At 43.9% G+C, this 19,618-nt stretch overlaps 1 protein-coding gene across 1 annotated transcript in view; it reads left to right on the top strand.

Moving 5' to 3' along the window:
* Positions 1 to 19,618, top strand: part of ALPK2 (alpha kinase 2) — a 73,517-nt gene that overhangs the window by 46,718 nt on the left and 7,181 nt on the right. Inside the window, exons 7-10 of the mRNA XM_072133491.1 lie at positions 3,560 to 3,834; positions 5,925 to 6,013; positions 11,809 to 12,026; positions 14,039 to 14,087. Of these exons, the coding sequence (XP_071989592.1) occupies positions 3,560 to 3,834; positions 5,925 to 6,013; positions 11,809 to 12,026; positions 14,039 to 14,087 (631 nt within the window). The remainder of the gene's footprint in view (positions 1 to 3,559; positions 3,835 to 5,924; positions 6,014 to 11,808; positions 12,027 to 14,038; positions 14,088 to 19,618) is intronic.

The raw sequence follows: 19,618 nt of genomic DNA on the forward strand, positions 1-19,618 counted from the left end.
AACAGGGAGGGGCTAGACCCGATCACACATGCTTTTCAACAGAATCGAGCGCTGGAGCGTTCCTCTATGTATCTGGATTGCATTTTGAAATGCATCCAGACGGAGTGTGTGAACGCAGCCTTAGGAGCTGATCTATCTATATGTCATCTAGGACTGAAGCTTTGGGGGATGTTTGTTTGTGTGTGACTGGGCCTCCATCTGCCGCGTGAAACTTAATTAAGATTTCTAATTGATTCCAATCATCTCCCAGGGTTGCGTCTAAGTGAACTGAGGTTAATGGATCTGGTGCTTATTAGTTTAGTAGCCACTTATAGAAATGGAAATTGAATTCTGGGTATTTGATCTTTAGATAATTAATTATTACAGTATGTGATTTATTTTAGATGCCAGAAATGAAAGGGATGGGGGATATTTTTGATATTTGTGATAGGTCAATCAGTAATAATTTTGCTGCTTCCCGTAAGGTGAGTTGCAGTAACCCAGCTCAGCCACTACACAGAGGACGGAGCCTTCTGCTTCCAGCCTTTCCCAAAGGATCGGGCATCAGTATAAAACATACGTGAAACATTCAGCAACTGTCTTCTGTGCACCAGCCATGACTAAGTTGAGCCTGTTGCCTCAGGTAGCATCTTCTGCAGAAAGATGGGGCAGCAGCATGAGGGATATAGTCACCTGCTATAAAGCAGGACCTGACACTTAAAAATTGTTTCTCTTCACACCTGATGTCAGTGTAACCCTGAATCGAGAACCCACCTACTAAACAAAACGCGGAGGGCAGAGGGGGGTTTCATCTATAGTTCAACTAAGACAGCAGAGATTTTAGAGGATAGATGTTTGTCTTCAGGAAGTAGAATCGTTTGTCATGGGTGCTCCTGTAACCCATGTCCCGGATTGTAGGCGCACCTGAGCTGGCCGTCCGTCTGTCCTGATAAATTGCCGGCCCCTTCTTCCCGGTGCATGTAAGTGCTGATCTTGCGACACATTTCTAATTGTTAAATCCTGCGCGTTGTCCGAATCCGTCGGGTTGTTCGACGGCCCACCCCCTGATTTCTGCCGTGTGCAAGCTGGCACCGATGCACCAAAATCCGATCGCATGCGCCAAAATCCTGGGGCAATTCGTCGCAAAACGGAAATCGTTGGGAAACCCGACGAAAATGCGCTCCACGGACCCTTAGTAAATGAGCCCCTCTCTCTCTGCCTTCTGACTCTGTAGCTCACCTTGGCTGCCACCACGAGCAAACTTGTGCATGTGGAGCGACCTGGTGGTATCCGGCCACAGCAAGTCCAACCTGCTTTGCGCCGGGCTCTGGTGCCACTCAGGTGTCGGCTTGTGTCATCGCTCACGGTGGTCCAGTGGGTCCACTACCCCTGGAACCTGACATCATTTTAGCTAGAGAATGTTAGATCTATTAATTAGCTAAATCTCTGTGTCTTACTACAGTCAGGACAAAGCGGCTCCTGCTGCAGCCAGTTATCTTCCCCCCTGACACAGTGAGACAGTCCTGCTTCACTTCATCATACATATATTTTTGGACTCTCATTTCTTTCAAAACTTCCAAAACTTCTCCATAGACATTGATTACATTACATTAGATTTCTTTCAATGGTGGGCAGTCTCAGATCGCAGAACTCAGATTTGTGGCGATCCATTCATTGCCAGGACAGCATTACATTCCGGGGACTATATTTTTTTGTGGTGGAAATTCCCCTTTAATGTTGTAAGGGTTTTGGATTAGCAGAAAATCACCTAATCTTCCTTCCAAACATGAAACCTTAAGTCCTCATAGAGTTGTATTAGCGCTGGAGTCACGGAGGCTGCGCTATGTGATGATGTCTGAAACATCCAGCAATCCAGAAAATCTGATAATCCGGCTCTAATCCAGGACACACAGAAATGACTGGAATATTCCAGGGAGAATCCGTCTGCTGCCGGAATATGCCGAGTCCGGGGGTGATCAGTGTAGATGTTGGGAGAGAAGTAGCAGAGGACATTTTACAAGGTGACGGATGACGATCTCTGCCAGACACATCTGATAACTTGTCCCGGATTATAATTTCTCCATAAGTGAGATAGAGCCCCCCGGATACATTATTATTATTAGCTTTCATCTTCCAGGCTCTATATATAGAAGCCCCCGCTACGTGTCTCCAGACGTGGACAGAATGTACTCCTGGACACCTCAACTATTTGCTCCGTTTAATTTTCCAAAAATTAGTCATTCGCGGTAACGGCACGACCCCGGTGATGAGCCTACAATTATATATATAATGGTATCTTGTATAGTGACTTCCCATTATATTCCATGGTGAATTTAAAGGGATTGTCCAGATAACTATATCTCTTTACATAAATAACGTCATTAGTCTCTATGTGGCCATGTTTGATATCACATCTTCGCTCAGGGGCGTAACAACAGTGGCATATGGGGTATTGGGTGTGTATTGGGTGTATGCTGTATGAGTATGTGGTGTGTATGTGTGTATATGGTGTTGTGTAAATGTGTGTATTTGCCGTATGTGATTGTATATGTGTATATACTGCATGGGTGTATATGGTATTGTATGTATGTGGTTTGTGTATAATGTATATATATTTATGCTGTATGTGTGTATATGTGATGTGTGTATAATGTATGTATATTTATGCTGTAAGTGTCTATATGTGGTGTGTATAATGTATGTACATTTATGCTGTATGTGTGTATATGTGATGTGTGTGTATAATGTATGTAAATTTATGCTGTATGTGTGTATATGTGGTGTGTGTATAATGTATGTATATTTATGCTGTATGTGTGTATATGTGGTGTGTCCGTCAGCTTTATTCTATGGGAAATATAGCAGTAATGGGGTTGTAGAGGGTAGATTTCCTTTAAGGGTCTGGAAACTCTGCACCAAATTCAATATCAAAATCTGCGAATTGTGTTTTGGTGATGTAGAGTTTAGCAAAATCTATAGGACAAAGAAAAATCCTGCATAAATTGCTATTTCAAGTATAATTACTTCTAAGACATGTCAGAAGAGAATCTGTCAGCAAGTACAAAATACCGATGGACATATTTCACTGTTGTCGCTGCTCCTATGATCAATTTGGTGTTTGTTTTATGTAAATCCGTCCACCCGTTCAAAAGTTATGACCCCTAGAAGTTTACATGTGAATTTAACCTTTTATCTAGAGACACGCCCCTGAGCAAATAGGTTACCGCCCCCGAAGCTAATAGGCGCTGACTCACATGTGATTTTCCAGAGGCCATATCTTTTGAATGGGTGGACGGATTTGAAAAAAACAAACACCAAATAAATCAGTGGCATGGCGGCGTCACATGAGGTTTGTCATTCAACATTTTGTACATGGGGGGGGGGATCTTTCTTGCTATCCATGTGCAGAGAGCTCTTCCTAATGTGAAGGGGTCCTATAGACTCAATTAAAGTTATGCATGAAACGCTTTTATGGAACATGTGGCAAGTCTATAATGGAGAAGTAGCACCATATATAACTTGGTCCGGATATTTCCAGAAGCTTCTTCCTATAGTCACTCATCATCCTCTGTCTTTCTAGGTGGAGAAGAGATTGAGTTTAACCAGCTCTTCTTCAGGGAAGATTTCATCAGCGACATGTACTTTGGAGGGAATCTTCATGGGAGGATCGCTACAGAAGACCTGCACTTTGGAGAAGGAGTCCACCGGAAAGCCTTTCGGAGCAAAGTCATGTGTGGACTGTTTCCTGTCTTTAACCCTGGACATTTGTGTGTCCTTAAAGTGCACAATGCCATAGCCTACGGGACGAAAAACAACGACGAACTGGTTCAAAAGAACTACAAGCTCGCTGTGCAGGTAACTAAGACACCGAGGGACGGGGCCGGAGCCAGCACTGGGCACACCTGGGCAAGTGCCAGGGCCCAGAGGTGCTGGGGGGGGGCCCACATACGGCTGTATATAAGCAATGCATGAGGGTAAGGGTGTTTTTAGATAAATAACCATGAGGGACTGTTTGGCATGATAAACTAGGGAATATTTAGGGAACAGGAGACTGTTTTTGTTTCTGAATTTTAATGCCTCCATGGGAGTTCACTGCAAAAGGGCCCACTGAGTCTCTGTCACCCAGGGGTCTACTGAAACCTGGAGCCGGCCCTGCCGAGGGAGAATAGAAGTAGAACATAGGATACGTCTGGTAGAAACGGATTTAATCCATGCGGATCTGCTTTCCTCTTCAACTATGGAAATGGCCAAGGTGTGAGGTTTAGCCAAGTGGGTGGGGCTTAAACAATTTCTTACTGCAGACACTGTATGGGTGGAGGTTCCTACTGCAGCCAGTTATCTTCCAGCCTGATACAGGACATAGAGGAAGAGGGGGGCATGGATGAAGGCTCCATCTAATGATTCTCAATCTGGTTGTGTTGTTAAATATGGCGTAATGCAATCGCAACAGAGCAGTTGATAGTAAGTCATACGCACCAAACTTTTTTTTAAAAAATCTTCTTATATTTGTTAATTCTTACATTTGAAATCCTAAAAAAAAAAACAATTAAAATTACGTTAATCAACAAGATTAATGTAAATTTGGGGGGCGTTACCAGATCCCCTACACGCTGTAGCTTTATAGACTGTAACACTGTCTCTCCCTCTGTCTTGTCCCCTTGTTCTGTCCAATGTAATCTCACACAGTGGGAGGGGGAAGTGCTTGTGAAGCTGCAGCATGGAGGGGCTCTGGTAACTACCTCATTAGCATAATGTTAACAGTTGATTTTAGAAGGGAGGAGCACGTGGATAACAAATATAAGAGGATAGCACAGTCACGGTGCCTGGATCTATGCGTACTTGGTTATTTATGCTTTATTTTGATGGTAGGATTCGTTTGAAAAAAAAAGAAAGAAATTCCTATATAATGTTTCCATTTGAGTCGTCCAGACTATAATTGAAGAAGCTCTGTCTGCCTCTCTCACAGAAGGAAGTCCCAGCATAATACACGCAGCCCTGGGGTTAGGTACAGGATAGGTTCTGTAGGTTTGTTCTTAAGTTGAATTTGTATGTAAGTTGGAACTGTTAGATTTTGTAAGTGTTACTCCAGTATTTTTTTTTGTCCTATTTTGGGATGTCATGGGAACAAGGATCAACAATAAAGCTTCATTGGAAACACCTTTTGATAACTCTTACGATGACCATTGTGGGGCTAAAGTTAAGTAAATTACCAGCATCCACAGAGCATCACCAGGGGTCACAGTCTGTAACTAGGGGCCGTCTTCAGTCGGAGACCTTTCTAATAGATTGGTACCAGTTAGCCCCATCTAACCAAATCATATCTCACCTCGTAACAACTGTGCAGCCAGTATTGGCCAAAACACACAAATCACAGGAAAATGATGATTATTATTATTATTATATGCCCGTTTATATTTGCTGTGTGATCGTATGATTAAAGGAAAGCTACCATTTGATTTGATGCATTATGAAGCAAAAATACCTTGAGCCTGCTGTAGCTACACTGATGCTTCAGCACGTGAGTTTTTCTCTGCAGGAGAGGAGGATGTAATCCCTGGATATGCATGAAGGCAGAATAATCAATTGCTGCACCATCCCCCAGCTGCTATGTATGAGTGATCCAGCTCAGGTTGATTAGTGATGTCTTGACTAACATCCATTTGTTATTACAAGCTCAGTGTTTAATGTGTTGATCTAGGCAGCCAGCCTGACCCAGCTTTCCCAAGCTCCTGAATGTTATAATTGTTTTTTCAGCAAAACCACTCAGCCTAGGGATTAAGATATGATTCTGCATCAGTGTAGCTACACCATTCTCAAGGTATGTTTGGTTCATAATGTATCAAATCAAATGGTAGCTTTCCTTTAAGCCCCCGGCTGTGTAATTTACTGTATGTAGAAAATCTTCAAGAATAATTAAGTCTGATAGTTATTACTTCGCTTTGCAGGAATGTTATGTACAAAACACTGCCCGCGAATATGCCAAGATTTACGCAGCAGAAGCCGAACAGCTGGAGGAGTTTGGGAAAGTTCCAGAGTAAGTGATAGCCTAATCATGACTATAATGACAGCTTGTCCACACACCAAGTATTCCTGAGCCCCGACCAGTACAGAAATAACAATAATGTGGAAGGAGAGCTGACCCGTGCAATTCTGCAAACTTCTGCGGGGCCTCTGGATGGGAAAGGTCTTCCTTAGACATGTTTAGGCAGGCTCCTTTCTAATATTTATCTGTGCTACTGAATGCATATCCTAGTAATTTCAATTTTTAGCTATTTATCTAAGCTAGAAAGAAAGGGGCCCCACTGTAAACTTTTTAATGCACCCATAGCGGCCAGCACAGACCCATCCTTCAGAGTGGTAGACCTTCATTTCGGAAAAAATCAATTTACAAAATTCTGGCGGCACAAAGCTACCACTAGAGGGAGCTCTCTGCATCTATATGTATACAGGTCCTATTGAACATAAAGGAGCATTGAGATCACATATTTTTATGGTATTGCCACCAGATATGCCATAAATTTTGCCATCCAAGCATCTGAATTTTGCAGGATTGTCCAGTGAAATGAGCCACAAGGGGAAAGGGCCCTGTGACATTTGAGAAAAAGTTAGCATTTTGATCCATTTTGTCGGCGTTGCCAGGAAGGTCGGGGTTGACAGTGTCAGCTCACCTGGTTATGTCAGAGGTCACCTGTTTTTGGTGCTCTCATTCAGTCATTATTGAAATGCACCTATCCCAAGACATCCTGGGAATCCCCAAATTCTTTCCAGCAGAGAGCACAGTGCAAGGATGCGCCCAGTCAGTGAAAATACCAGCAGCTCAACCGTGATTATTTCTGCTTCTCATTATGAGTTTGAAACCCAAAACACATGTGAAATTTGGAGTATTTTCCCAGAACGTCTCCACTACTCAATGATAAAAATTTCACAACAGATCCGGGTGTCACCTCCAGGACTAGGTATGATAGAGGTCACCTCCAGGACCAGGTATGATAGAGGTCACCTCCAGGACCAGGTATGATAGAGGTCACCTCCAGGACCAGGTAGGATAGAGGTCACCTCCAGGACCAGGTAGGATAGAGGTCGCCTCCAGGACCAGGTAGGATAGAGGTCACCTCCAGGACTAGGTATGATAGAGGTCACCTCCAGGACCAGGTACTATAGAGGTCACCTCCAGGACCAGGTATGATGGAGGTCACCTCCAGGACCAGGTAGGATAGAGGTCACCTCCAGGACCAGGTATGATAGAGGTCACCTCCAGGACCAGGTATGATAGAGGTCACCTCCAGGACCAGGTATGATAGAGGTCACCTCCAGGACCAGGTATGATAGAGGTCACCTCCAGGACCAGGTATGATAGAGGTCACCTCCAGGACCAGGTATGATAGAGGTCACCTCCAGGACCAGGTATGATAGAGTTCACCTCCAGGACCAGGTATGATAGAGGTCACCTCCAGGACCAGGTATGATAGAGGTCACCTCCAGGACCAGGTAAGATAGAGGTCACCTCCAGGACCAGGTATGATAGAGGTCACCTCCAGGACCAGGTATGATAGAGGTCACCTCCAGGACCAGGTATGATAGAGGTCACCTCCAGGACCAGGTATGATAGAGGTGACCTCCAATACCATGTATGATGGAGGTGACCTCCAGGACCAGTTATGATAGAGGTCACCTCCAGGACCAGGTATGATAGAGGTCACCTCCAGGACCAGGTATGATAGAGGTCACCTCCAGGACCAGGTATGATAGAGGTCACCTCCAGGACCAGGTATGATAGAGGTAGCGCCACATTCATTGATTTGACTTCCATAGACATGAATCGTGGACCAGCCACATCTCCATTCACTAGGGTTGGATCAGAAATCAGGGGGTTGGGACCATTAGAGACGTTCTGTATCTGCAGGTCTCAGAGATACTGGAGGAACTGAGTTTATGATGTGCCCTAAATGTCTGTAATGAGAGGATCCCTTTAATATTAGAAGTTTCAGTCCCTGTTCCGCTCATTCTTTCTACTTGAAGATTTAAACTTTGTTTCGTTTTAGTTTCTTTCTGTCTCTGATATATAAGCTCCCGGCTTTAGGGAATCTAAAAGACACATAGCGATACATGACGATTCCTGAGGCTCCGGCTCCCTTTAATATAGTGACCCCTTGATCCGTGCGCACAGTAGCCATGTTTTCATTCGCGGCTGCTCGGGGTAAGGACTTTCTGTAGTGGAAGGAGATGTTTTTTATTTTGCGGAGGGATCATGGAAGATTTTCTGTTCTTAGATGTCAGATTGGAAAAGGTTGGTTGAAATTGAGTCTGTGTGTGAGCGGCCGGGGGGAGCGGCACCTGCGACTGTCTGTCAGCAACATGAAGCTACTCGAAATCGCAGCGAAGCGCTGGAATGCATTTCTGACATTTCACTGGATGATCCGGAGGGCGAAGCAGAATCCCCCTCTATCATCTACATCTAATGCCGCATCTTTCATTTTATCCTCCCGTTACTTTTGTTCCCCCACTTTTACTGTGGCCTCCTGTCCTCCTACCCTCTCTCTTTCATACTGTGGCCCTCTGTCCTCTTTCATACTGTGGCCACCTGTCCTCTCACATACTGTGGCCCCCATCCTCTTTCATACTGTGGCCCCCTGTCCTCTCGCATACTGTGGCCCCCTGTCCTCTCGCATACTGTGGCCCCCTGTCCTCTTTCATACTGTGGCCCCCTGTCCTCTTTCATACTGTGGCCCCCTGTCCTCTCTCATGCTGTGGCCCCCTGTCCTCCCTCATACTGTGGCCCCCTGTCCTCCCTCATACTGTGGCCCCCTGTCCTCCCTCATACTGTGGCCCCCTGTCATCTCTCATGCTGTGGCCCCCTGTCCTCCCTCATACTGTGGCCCCCTGTCCTCCCTCATATTGTGGCCCCCTGTCCTCTCTCATACTGTGGCCCCCTGTCCTCCCTCATACTGTGGCCCCCTGTCCTCCCTCATATTGTGGCCCCCTGTCCTCTCTCATACTGTGGCCCCCTGTCCTCCCTCATACTGTGGTTCCCTGTCCTCTCCCATACTGTGGCCCCTGTCCTCTTTTATACGTCCACATCTGTAGTCCACGATTTATGGCGCTCCAGTAAAAGAAAGGGTTGTTACAATTCAATCCACAAGCTGGGCCCCAGTACATAATCCTGCTATAATGTATCACTTATATTGCTAATATCACATAGAGGTGACACCATATGGGCACACTAAGGCCGGCGGCACACGTGGCGTTTTGAACCCCAGTTTTATAAGCAGTCCTATAAAAATGCGTCCGTTTTTTATAGGTTTTCCCAATTATCATAATTAAAACTGGTCAAAAACGGGTGCGTTTTTTAAACGGACTGCTTAAAAAACGGCCCAAAAACGATTTCAAAACGCTGCGTGTGCCGCCGGCCTAAAGCTCCTGGCCCTGGGTTTGGCACCCTTTGCCTCTCCCCAAATTGAATCCTGGTTCTATCCTATGTAAAGAGCCTATAGCAGTGGTGGCGAACCTATGGCACTGGTGCCAGAGGCGGCACTCCAAGCCCTTTCTGTGGGCACCCAGGCCATCGCCCCAGCACCAGACAGAACTCTAAGAATCTTCCTGCAGTTCCAAGCAACTTAAAAGATGCTGCTTTCAGTCATATATTTAAGTGATACTTACTTCGCTACTTAGGACTGTAGGAAGAGGGAGGATGAGTAGACAGGACCAAATTATCTTTGGAGAACCTTCTGCTGGCCCCACAATTCTGTGTACAGAGGGACACTGACAAGAAGCTAAAATGATGCAAATTTTCCATCTTGTCCTCAGGAGGCCAATATGATCGAACGTTGTTGAAGAAGAGGGAGCAATAAGTTACTGCTTTAATTTTTGGTTGGCACCTGGCAATAAATAAGGGGGGGTTTGGGTTGCAGTTTGGGCACTCGGCCGCTGAAAGGTTCGCCATCACTGGCCTATAGAATCCACTTTGATGCTTTTTACCTGTGTTGATAGATTGTAACAAAATCAGGATCAGGATAAGAGAGAGATTCATCTATCTAATGCATCTACAATTGTCTAGACTGGATGTAATTGTACCAAACCCTGATATCCCAGAGTTTTTTATTTTGCGCCTCTTCCACCTGTTGGTTTTCAGACGCTCGGACCTCCCTAAAGTTGGGCGCCAGATAACAGACCTAGCGAAACAAGTTAATAAATTCCTGCACATTAAGTTTATACTTGTAGGTATTTGATATTGATTATCAGATCCCGGGAAATCTGTCACATTCAGCCGTCTCTGTAACAGTGTAACAGTACAATATTGGAAGCAAACAGCGCCACTTCCTTTGTAGTGGCCATGCAAGAGTACTACACTGAAAAGGGTGCTAAGCTGCAGTACTGCGGTATGGCCACTACACGGTGTATGGAGCTCTTGCTCCAGCTGAATGGTAAAAGCATCTAATCCTTGTAGATGAGCGGTTGCTACAATTGCATCAAATCTAATCAACATTAGTTACAACCTCTTTCTCTCCTGCAGTTTGTTACAATGTATCAATGCAATGTGTACTGTGTCGGACCCTCATAAATCTGATATTGATCACCTATTGAACTGGATTAACGCTGGGGGTAACGGACCCCCAGTAATCATAAAATGATGGTAGGAGTTATCCCCTTTAAATGTTACTATCCAATGAGTCGAAAGAACCAACTAGAAGATTCTGGAGAGACGTAGTGTGATTTCTGGGGGCAGTACCATAGTACATCCTGCAGGTGTCACAGTCTCCATTCTGCAGCCGCACATTCCCCGAATTTATGAGCCACTTTGTGCGATTCTTATTCATCTCATCTTCCAGATTCCACATTAAAAAATCAGGAATATAATTCTATGTCAGTGTATTCTGTGTAGAGGAAGCAAATCACAGGATCAGAGAGCTGTCAATCATCTGTGTGCTGAAACAGCTGCAGGCGAGGATAATACCTTGTTTGTGCGCTGATACATTGTAACGAACAGGTAGGCGCGGATTGAGACCACCATGGGTCCTGGGCTGTATGAATATTATAGCCCCTACAAGTCTGGAATCACTTCCTACATCTGGTACTAGAATCAGCTTCATGGGGAATGGAGGACGTGTCCCTTCTGCTGCTTTCAATCTGCAGTTTCAGGACCCTTTTTAGGACCTTTAAAGGTCCTGAAATAGCTGTTGTGTACATGTGCTTTAAGAGCATTAAGAAATGTATGAAGATTTCGTGGGTAAAGGTCCTTCTTAATATAAAATTGGTTTGGGTTGTTTGGGTGGCCATGGGCCCCCTAGAAGGTTTGGGCCCCGGGCTACCGCCCCAACCACCTATATTATAGTCCACTACTGCAAACAGGACAGGAAGGAGAATCCTGCAGCTAACAAAAGATTTTTTAGTCTGGATGCAACTGTAACAAATCTTCAGATTCAAGTAGCATTTGTACAGCTGTAATTTTAACCAGGATGATCTTATTCACTGACAGCAAGCGGTTTTATTAATACAAAACTGGGGGATTCAGTATAAAGAACCTTCGACACATGGCACAGTCAGGTCATTCTTTTTCATTTGGATTAAAGGGACAAATATCCCAGACACAAACCCCACCCCTGAATATGTTAGCCACACCTCCTTGACTGTTTAATATTATGATATGATGCTCACAACTAGTCATATATTAGTTTTGCATAGCCTCCCAACTTTTAGGATGCCTATAGAGGGTCAGAAAGTTTCATCTCACAAGCTCCGCCCTTGCTCCAAACTCCACCCCTTAGTAAATTTACTTAATTTTTAATTTTTTTTTTAAACTTTAATCATGGCCCTAATTTTTTTCAATTTCAGAATTATCCCTATTTTTCTCATCCATCGCCCCGCAAACAACATCCCATACGCCACCGTGGAGGAGGAGCTGATAGGAGACTTTGTGAAGTATTCCATCAAAGACGGGAAGGAGATCAATGTACTGAGGAAAGACTCTGAAGCGGGACAGAAGTGCTGCACCTTCCAGCACTGGGTGTATGAGAGGACCAATGGGAACTTGCTCGTCACAGACATGCAAGGTGAGATTGTGTGCATGCAGTTTTACTGTACACTGTAAAGTGAGATGCTTTGATGTGCTAATGTGCTGACATCTAGTGGACAATATGAATACTGCAGTATTATCTGTTGCCACAAGGGGAGTAAAGCACTGATAGTCAAATCTGAGTTGGAGTTGGTGGGTGGTGCTATTGGGCAAGAATGGGTGCACTGGACTCTGTGACCACTCCCACGGGGCGACTAAATGCTAATTTGCATATGAATAACATTTACTTTTTTGGGGATATTTCTCTGCTTTGGCGCCAAAGATTACATCCAAATCATGGAGGACACTTTAGCCATAAGTGTTTATATGTGTCCCTTTAAGAATTGATCATCTTATTGATGATCTACCCCCCCCCCTCCCCCACTTGGGGGGGTCTTCCAGGCTTCTTGGAATCCGCCTGTACTGGACGTGCTATATATCTTAATTCAGTGCAATGAGTGATCTGGCAGCCAGTCCAAACTATTCACAGCCGGGGGAACATTGTGATATGAGTTTGAAGAAACCACTGGCACCAGACGCCTCATAACCGCTCCGCCATCTGTCTGCTGTTACATGTGACGAGCAGAATTAATTTCATAAATTACAGAATGTTTAGGTCTTCTGCCAGACAGAAAGATCAGACACCTGCGCACTGACTGATAGACGATACGGACAAGAGGTGCTCGTGTAATATTGTACAGCACAACACAGGCCACAGGCCATCCACCCTGCTAAACCAGGGACATTACTCATAGATCCAGGCACCGGGACTGTGGTATCTTCTTATATTTCTTATCCATGGTCTCCTTCCTTCTACAATCAACTTTAAAATTATTCTATTGAGCCTGAAGCGTTCTATGAGGTGTTACCAGAGTCCTTCCGTGCTGTAGCTTCACGGGCTGTTACACTGTGCAGGAGTGCGTTCTTCTCCGGTGGCCCCCTACCTTTCTCCTCTTCCTCATGGCGCTGGAGCAGTCACAGCACCGCCTCCTCCTCTGATATACCGAAACGTTGCTTAAAGAATTTTTGGATTGCTACACTTTTGCCTAAATAAAGAAAATCACGGACGGCTGTGATAGGCATTAAGCAAGGGTCTGTGCCGCACGTGATCGGATTTTGGCGCAGCTGCGCTGCATTCATGGGATGGAAATCAGGGGCAGGCCATCGGATGATCCGACTGATTCGGACGGAGCGCGGGATTTAACTTTCAAATTGTGTCGCATCCAATGCACTTCCATGCACCAGGAATAAGAAGGTGAACTCCGGCGGACCTGAGCGGGGAAGCGACACATGCTGGATATTGGACGCACGATCTTAGTGAATCGCGGCAGATGTGTATTGGAGTCGCACAATGCACTTTTGAGGAACTTCGTCGGAGAGGTTAGTAAATGTGCCCCATCGGGGCAGATTTACTTACCCGTCCCTGGCGCGTTCCCCGATGTGCATTGTCTGACGAGAATGCACATCTGCCACGATTCACTAAGATCGTGCGTCCGATATCCTGCATGTGTCGCTTCCCCGCTCAGGTCCGCCGGAGTTCACCTTCTTCTTCCTGGTGCATGTAAGTGCATTGTCCGTGTATAATGCGATGTGCGGGGAGTCACTAAGATCGTGCGCCCGATATCCTGCATGTGTCGCTTCCCCGCTCAGGTCCCCGGAGTTCACCTTCTTCTTTCTGGTGCATGTAAGTGCATTGGATGCGACACAATTTTAAAGTTAAATCCCGCGCTGAGTCCGATCATCCGACACAATCCCCTTCTAAATGCGTGTCCCAATGTGGCCGCAGGACCCTTAGTAAATAAGCCCCATTGTGTCTATATAACACCCTAAACTGTGACATTGCAATAATATGTCAACAATGTATCAATGACACAAGTGGTTCTCATACTGCAGGGGTCTGTCCCCTTCCTAGGACATATATTGATAGACCAGCAGAGGTTTGCGCTGGTAACATGATGTAACATGCAAGGGAAATTGGTTAATAGAAAATTCTCTTTTTCCATCCCGCAGGTGTCGGAATGAAGCTGACCGATGTTGGCATAGCAACCATGGGCAAGGGGTGAGTGAGTAATGATGGGTAATCGTTCTGCTCTGCGGATCTCCTCTGTCATGTACATCCATGCACCGGAGGGACTACATGTAACCAGCAGCAGGGTCCCTATGGCTGAGGGTGCATGTCACCTATGTCTGGGGGTGTCCATACTAGCATTGCCTCTGCCTGTGTTGTAGCTTTTATCCAGATTTCATTAGATCTCCTCAATATTTTATCAGGAGGCTATAGTAAGACATTAGTATCATTGCAATAATATATGTTACATGTCCTCATACTACCATATAGAAACCATATAATGCCCTCACTATGCCACACACAAACATTGGCCGCATATAAAGTCTACAGTACTGCCCCGCTGTGCCCCCAAATATACAGCAGCTCAAATAATACTGCCAACTAGTGTCTAAAATAATACTACAATACCAGAACCCATCTAACAAAGCTTTACAATGCTCAAAGAATGTAATTGATGGCTAAACAAGACAGTAGCCGATTCTTACAACACCACAACACAGACTACCACATCCAATACTACTGTACAGTATCCAAATAATACCACCATACAATACTCACAAAATACCACCAGACAATGACCAAACACTACAATACAGCACCCAATAATAACATCATGCAACATTCTAATAAAACCACCAAATAATGACTTAATCCTACCATACAGTACCCAAATAATACCTCTATACAGTGCCCTAATAACAAATAATACCTCTATACAGTGCCCTAATAACAAATAATGCAGCTATACAGTAGCCAAGTGAAACCACCATACCGTGCACTAATAATACCACCAGATAGAGGCCAAACAATACTACGATTTAGTATCCAATAATACCGCCAATTTATGACTGTACTGTGATGGAACCATACAGCGTTCTAACAATACCACCAAGTGACCGTCCACTACTGTTATACAATAGCTGCAAAATAACACCGCCATACATTGCCATAATGATACCATCAAATAGAGACCAAACAATGCCACTATAAAGTATCCAATAATGCCGCAATACAGTGCACTCTGACAATACCACAAATAATGCTACTATATGTACCTACATAATACTCCCATACTGTGCTCAAAAAAGTACCACCAGATAATGACCAAGCACTACTGTGCAGTAACCAATTATGTCATACAGTGCTCTAATAATACCACTAATTCATTATTTGATCCTACCATACAGTACCCAAATACTACCACTATACAGAACACTAACAGTGATTAGTGACCAAATAATACAGATATACAGTAGCCAAATGATACTACCATACAGTGTACTAATAATGCCACCTAATAGAGACTAAACCATAACTATTCATTATCCAATTAATGACCCACCCTACCGTACAAAGCCCAAATAATACCACCATACAGTGTTCTAACCATACCACCAGAGACCATACAATACTACTATACAACAGTACCCAAATAATACCTCCATACAGTGTTCCAACAATACCACCAGAGACCATACAATACTACTATACAACACTACCCAAATAATACCACCATACAGTGTTCTAACAATACCACCAAACAGAGACCATACAATACTACTATACAACACTACCCAAATAATACCACCATACAGTGTTCTAACAATACCACCAAACAGAGACCATACAATACTACTATACAGCAGTACCCAAATAATACCACCATATAGTGTTCTAACAATACCACCAAACAGAGACCATACAATACTACTATAAAGCAGTACCCAAATAATACCAGCATACAGTGTTCTAACAATACCACCAGAGACCATACAATACTACTATACAGCAGTACCCAAATAATACCACCATACAGTGTTCTAACACCAGAGACCATACAATACTACTATACAGCAGTACCCAAATAATACCACCATACAGTGTTCTAACCATACCACCAGAGACCAAACAATACTACTATACAACAGTACCCAAATAATACCACCATACAGTGTTCTAACACCAGAGACCATACAATACTACTATACAGCAGTACCCAAATAATACCACCATACAGTGTTCTAACCATACCACCAGAGACCATACAATACTACTATACAGCAGTACCCAAATAATACCACCATACAGTGTTCTAACCATACCACCAGAGACCATACAATACTACTATACAGCAGTACCCAAATAATACCACCATACAGTGTTCTAACCATACCACCAGAGACCATACAATACTACTATACAGCAGTACCCAAATAATACCACCATACAGTGTTCCAACAATACCACCAGAGACCATACAATACTACTATACAACACTACCCAAATAATACCACCATACAGTGTTCTAACAATACCACCAAACAGAGACCATACAATACTACTATACAACACTACCCAAATAATACCACCATACAGTGTTCTAACAATACCACCAAACAGAGACCATACAATACTACTATACAGCAGTACCCAAATAATACCACCATATAGTGTTCTAACAATACCACCAAACAGAGACCATACAATACTACTATAAAGCAGTACCCAAATAATACCACCATACAGTGTTCTAACAATACCACCAGAGACCATACAATACTACTATACAGCAGTACCCAAATAATACCACCATACAGTGTTCTAACACCAGAGACCATACAATACTACTATACAGCAGTACCCAAATAATACCACCATACAGTGTTCTAACCATACCACCAGAGACCATACAATACTACTATACAACACTACCCAAATAATACCACCATACAGTGTTCCAACAATACCACCAGAGACCATACAATACTACTATACAACACTACCCAAATAATACCACCATACAGTGTTCTAACCATACCACCAGAGACCATACAATACTACTATACAGCAGTACCCAAATAATACCTCCATACAGTGTTCTAACCATACCACCAGAGACCATACAATACTACTATACAACACTACCCAAATAATACCACCATACAGTGTTCCAACAATACCACCAGAGACCATACAATACTACTATACAACACTACCCAAATAATACCACCATACAGTGTTCTAACCATACCACCAGAGACCATACAATACTACTATACAGCAGTACCCAAATAACACCCCCATACAGTGCTCTTATTATATCATCAATGAGAGCCCAAACAAACCTAATATGCATTAACCAAATAATACCCCCATATAATGCTCAAAAATACTGCTATATAGTCCTTATCATACCACTCTATGGTTGTGGAGTGAAAACACTGCATCAAGAGTAACTTTTATTTCAGTTGGAGATATTTGAAGAATATACAGTAATATCTGTGACAGGCTCCTGGAAGTTAATTAGGTCCCATAAAATATAACAATAATGTCTCGTAACCTTTAAAGGAGACAGAAGTCCTAGCAGGCGGTAGGTAACGTCTGGCGGTAGAAGGTCTGTCTCCGCTCTGTGTCATGTGATGGGAGCAGGCGGGGTACCGGCCGCTGGAGGCCAGAGACCCAAGTGCCCCGCTCAGCGCCCCCTGGAGGATTCCCACTGTAATCACAGGCTCTACAGAAAGGAAAGTTCAGTTCCTTCGAGACGTCTTGTCTTTATCGAGCCATCGCTCACAGCTCTCATTATGTTCTCATCCTCCCTGTCAGGAGGTTGGATTCACTTTTTACAATCAGAGATGTATCATTCTAAATCTGGAAAATCGTGACTCTCCTAACGGCGCATTAATGCGGAGAACATTTCTTACTTCTTCCACAAATCTTCACCACGTTCATTGGAGTAAAGTTATTAAAACCTCTTCTCGATAACATCCATGGGGTGAATCACTGACAACACTCGGGTTTGTTTTCTATTGGAAATCACATTGGAAGACCAAGATCTCATTTTGTATTCTAGAATTAATTTGTATCTATATCGGGGGTTGGTCAAAGAGCAGTAAAGGGTTAAAGTGTGTCTCCCTGCTCCCGGATCACTCCAGAAGTAACACCAACGCTGTGTAGGGCGGTTTATACGCTTTCCAGATCCAGGCAGTCCCAGGGTTACATACAAGATAGGTTCCATAGGTTTGTACTTAATTTGAATTTGTATGTAAGTTGGAACTGTATATTTTATAATTGTAGATCCAGACAATTTTTTTTTTAAGTTTAAAATTGTTTTGTTGTAATGGGACAATAAAGCTTCATTACAGACACCTTACAGCTGATCATTGCAGTCTGAGACTATAGTAACATCCAGAGAGGTCACCAGAGGTCACAGTGGGCAGAGGGGTCTGTCTTTAACTAGGGGTCGTCTGTAAGTCGGGTGTCCTTAAGTTGGGAACCGCCTGAATACCTTTCCTGTTTCCCAGTGAACCGCAGTCCACTCTGCTGCCCCGTACCCTATAGCTACACACTTGGACCTACGTGAGATGATGCCGGATGTAATGTAATTAATGACAACATCCATGGAGGCTCAGCATAGAAAGGGAGATTGGTGATTGCTGGGAGTCTGACAGATGTAGGACCCCAGAGTCCACCAGGACATGGGTCCCCAAGAACACCACGTGAAAACAACAATGGTGTCTATGGATGATTTCATTATGGTTATCAAGGTATTGATTGTGTCAAGTAATTTCCCCTTGCTCTACATCAGACAATGTGGCAATGTAAATATCTCTGGTGGTCGAGAACAATTAAACAGAACATGGTGGCCTAGATCAGTCACAGGGTCAACGTAAGCATTCCTGGTGATCTAGAGCAGTCAAGGGATCAATGTACATGTTACAGGTGCTCTGGAACAGTAAATGTGTCAATGTAAACACCCTTGGTGGTCTAGAAAAGTTACAGGGGCTATATAATCATCCCTGATGGTCTAGAACAGTCTTGGGGCCTATGTAAGCATCCTTGTTGGCCGAGAATAGCCAGTGGGGTTAATGTAAGCATTCCTGGTGATCTAGAGCAGTCAGGGGATCAGCGTATACATTACTGGTGCTCTGGAACAGTTTATGTGTCAATGTAAACATTCTTGGTGGTCTAGAACAGTTACAGGGGCTATGTAATCATCCCTGATGGTCTAGAACAGTCTGGTGGCCTATGTAAGCATCCTTGTTGGCCGAGAATAGTTAGGGGGGTTAATGTAAGCATCTTTGGTGGTCTAGAACAGTTAAACGTTTTATGCAATCATCCAAGGTGGTCATGAGAAGTAAATGGGCCAATGTTATCATCCCTGGTGATCTAGAGCAGTCAACATATGCATTTCTGGTGCTCTAGAACACTTCATGTGTCAATGTAAGCATCTAAGGTGGTCTAGAACAGACTAGGGGCCTACTTAAGCATCTCTGGTGGCCAAGAACAGTCAGGGGGGTCAATTTAAGCATTTCTGGTAGCCTAAACGGTCAGTACAGGGTCAATGTATTCTGATGGTCCAGGGCAGTGGAGGAGTTGTTAGCATCCCTGGTGGTCTATGTAGTGAAGAAGGTGTTGGATATTAGGTTTCTCATCTCATCTCATTTTATATTTAAAAAATTGTTTAATTACGCAAAAATATAACCAACCTATAGTATCAATTTCCAGTCGGTTTGGTTGAGCCG

Source organism: Engystomops pustulosus, chromosome 1, assembly GCF_040894005.1.
Source record: "Engystomops pustulosus chromosome 1, aEngPut4.maternal, whole genome shotgun sequence".
Taxonomy (NCBI): domain Eukaryota; kingdom Metazoa; phylum Chordata; class Amphibia; order Anura; family Leptodactylidae; genus Engystomops; species Engystomops pustulosus.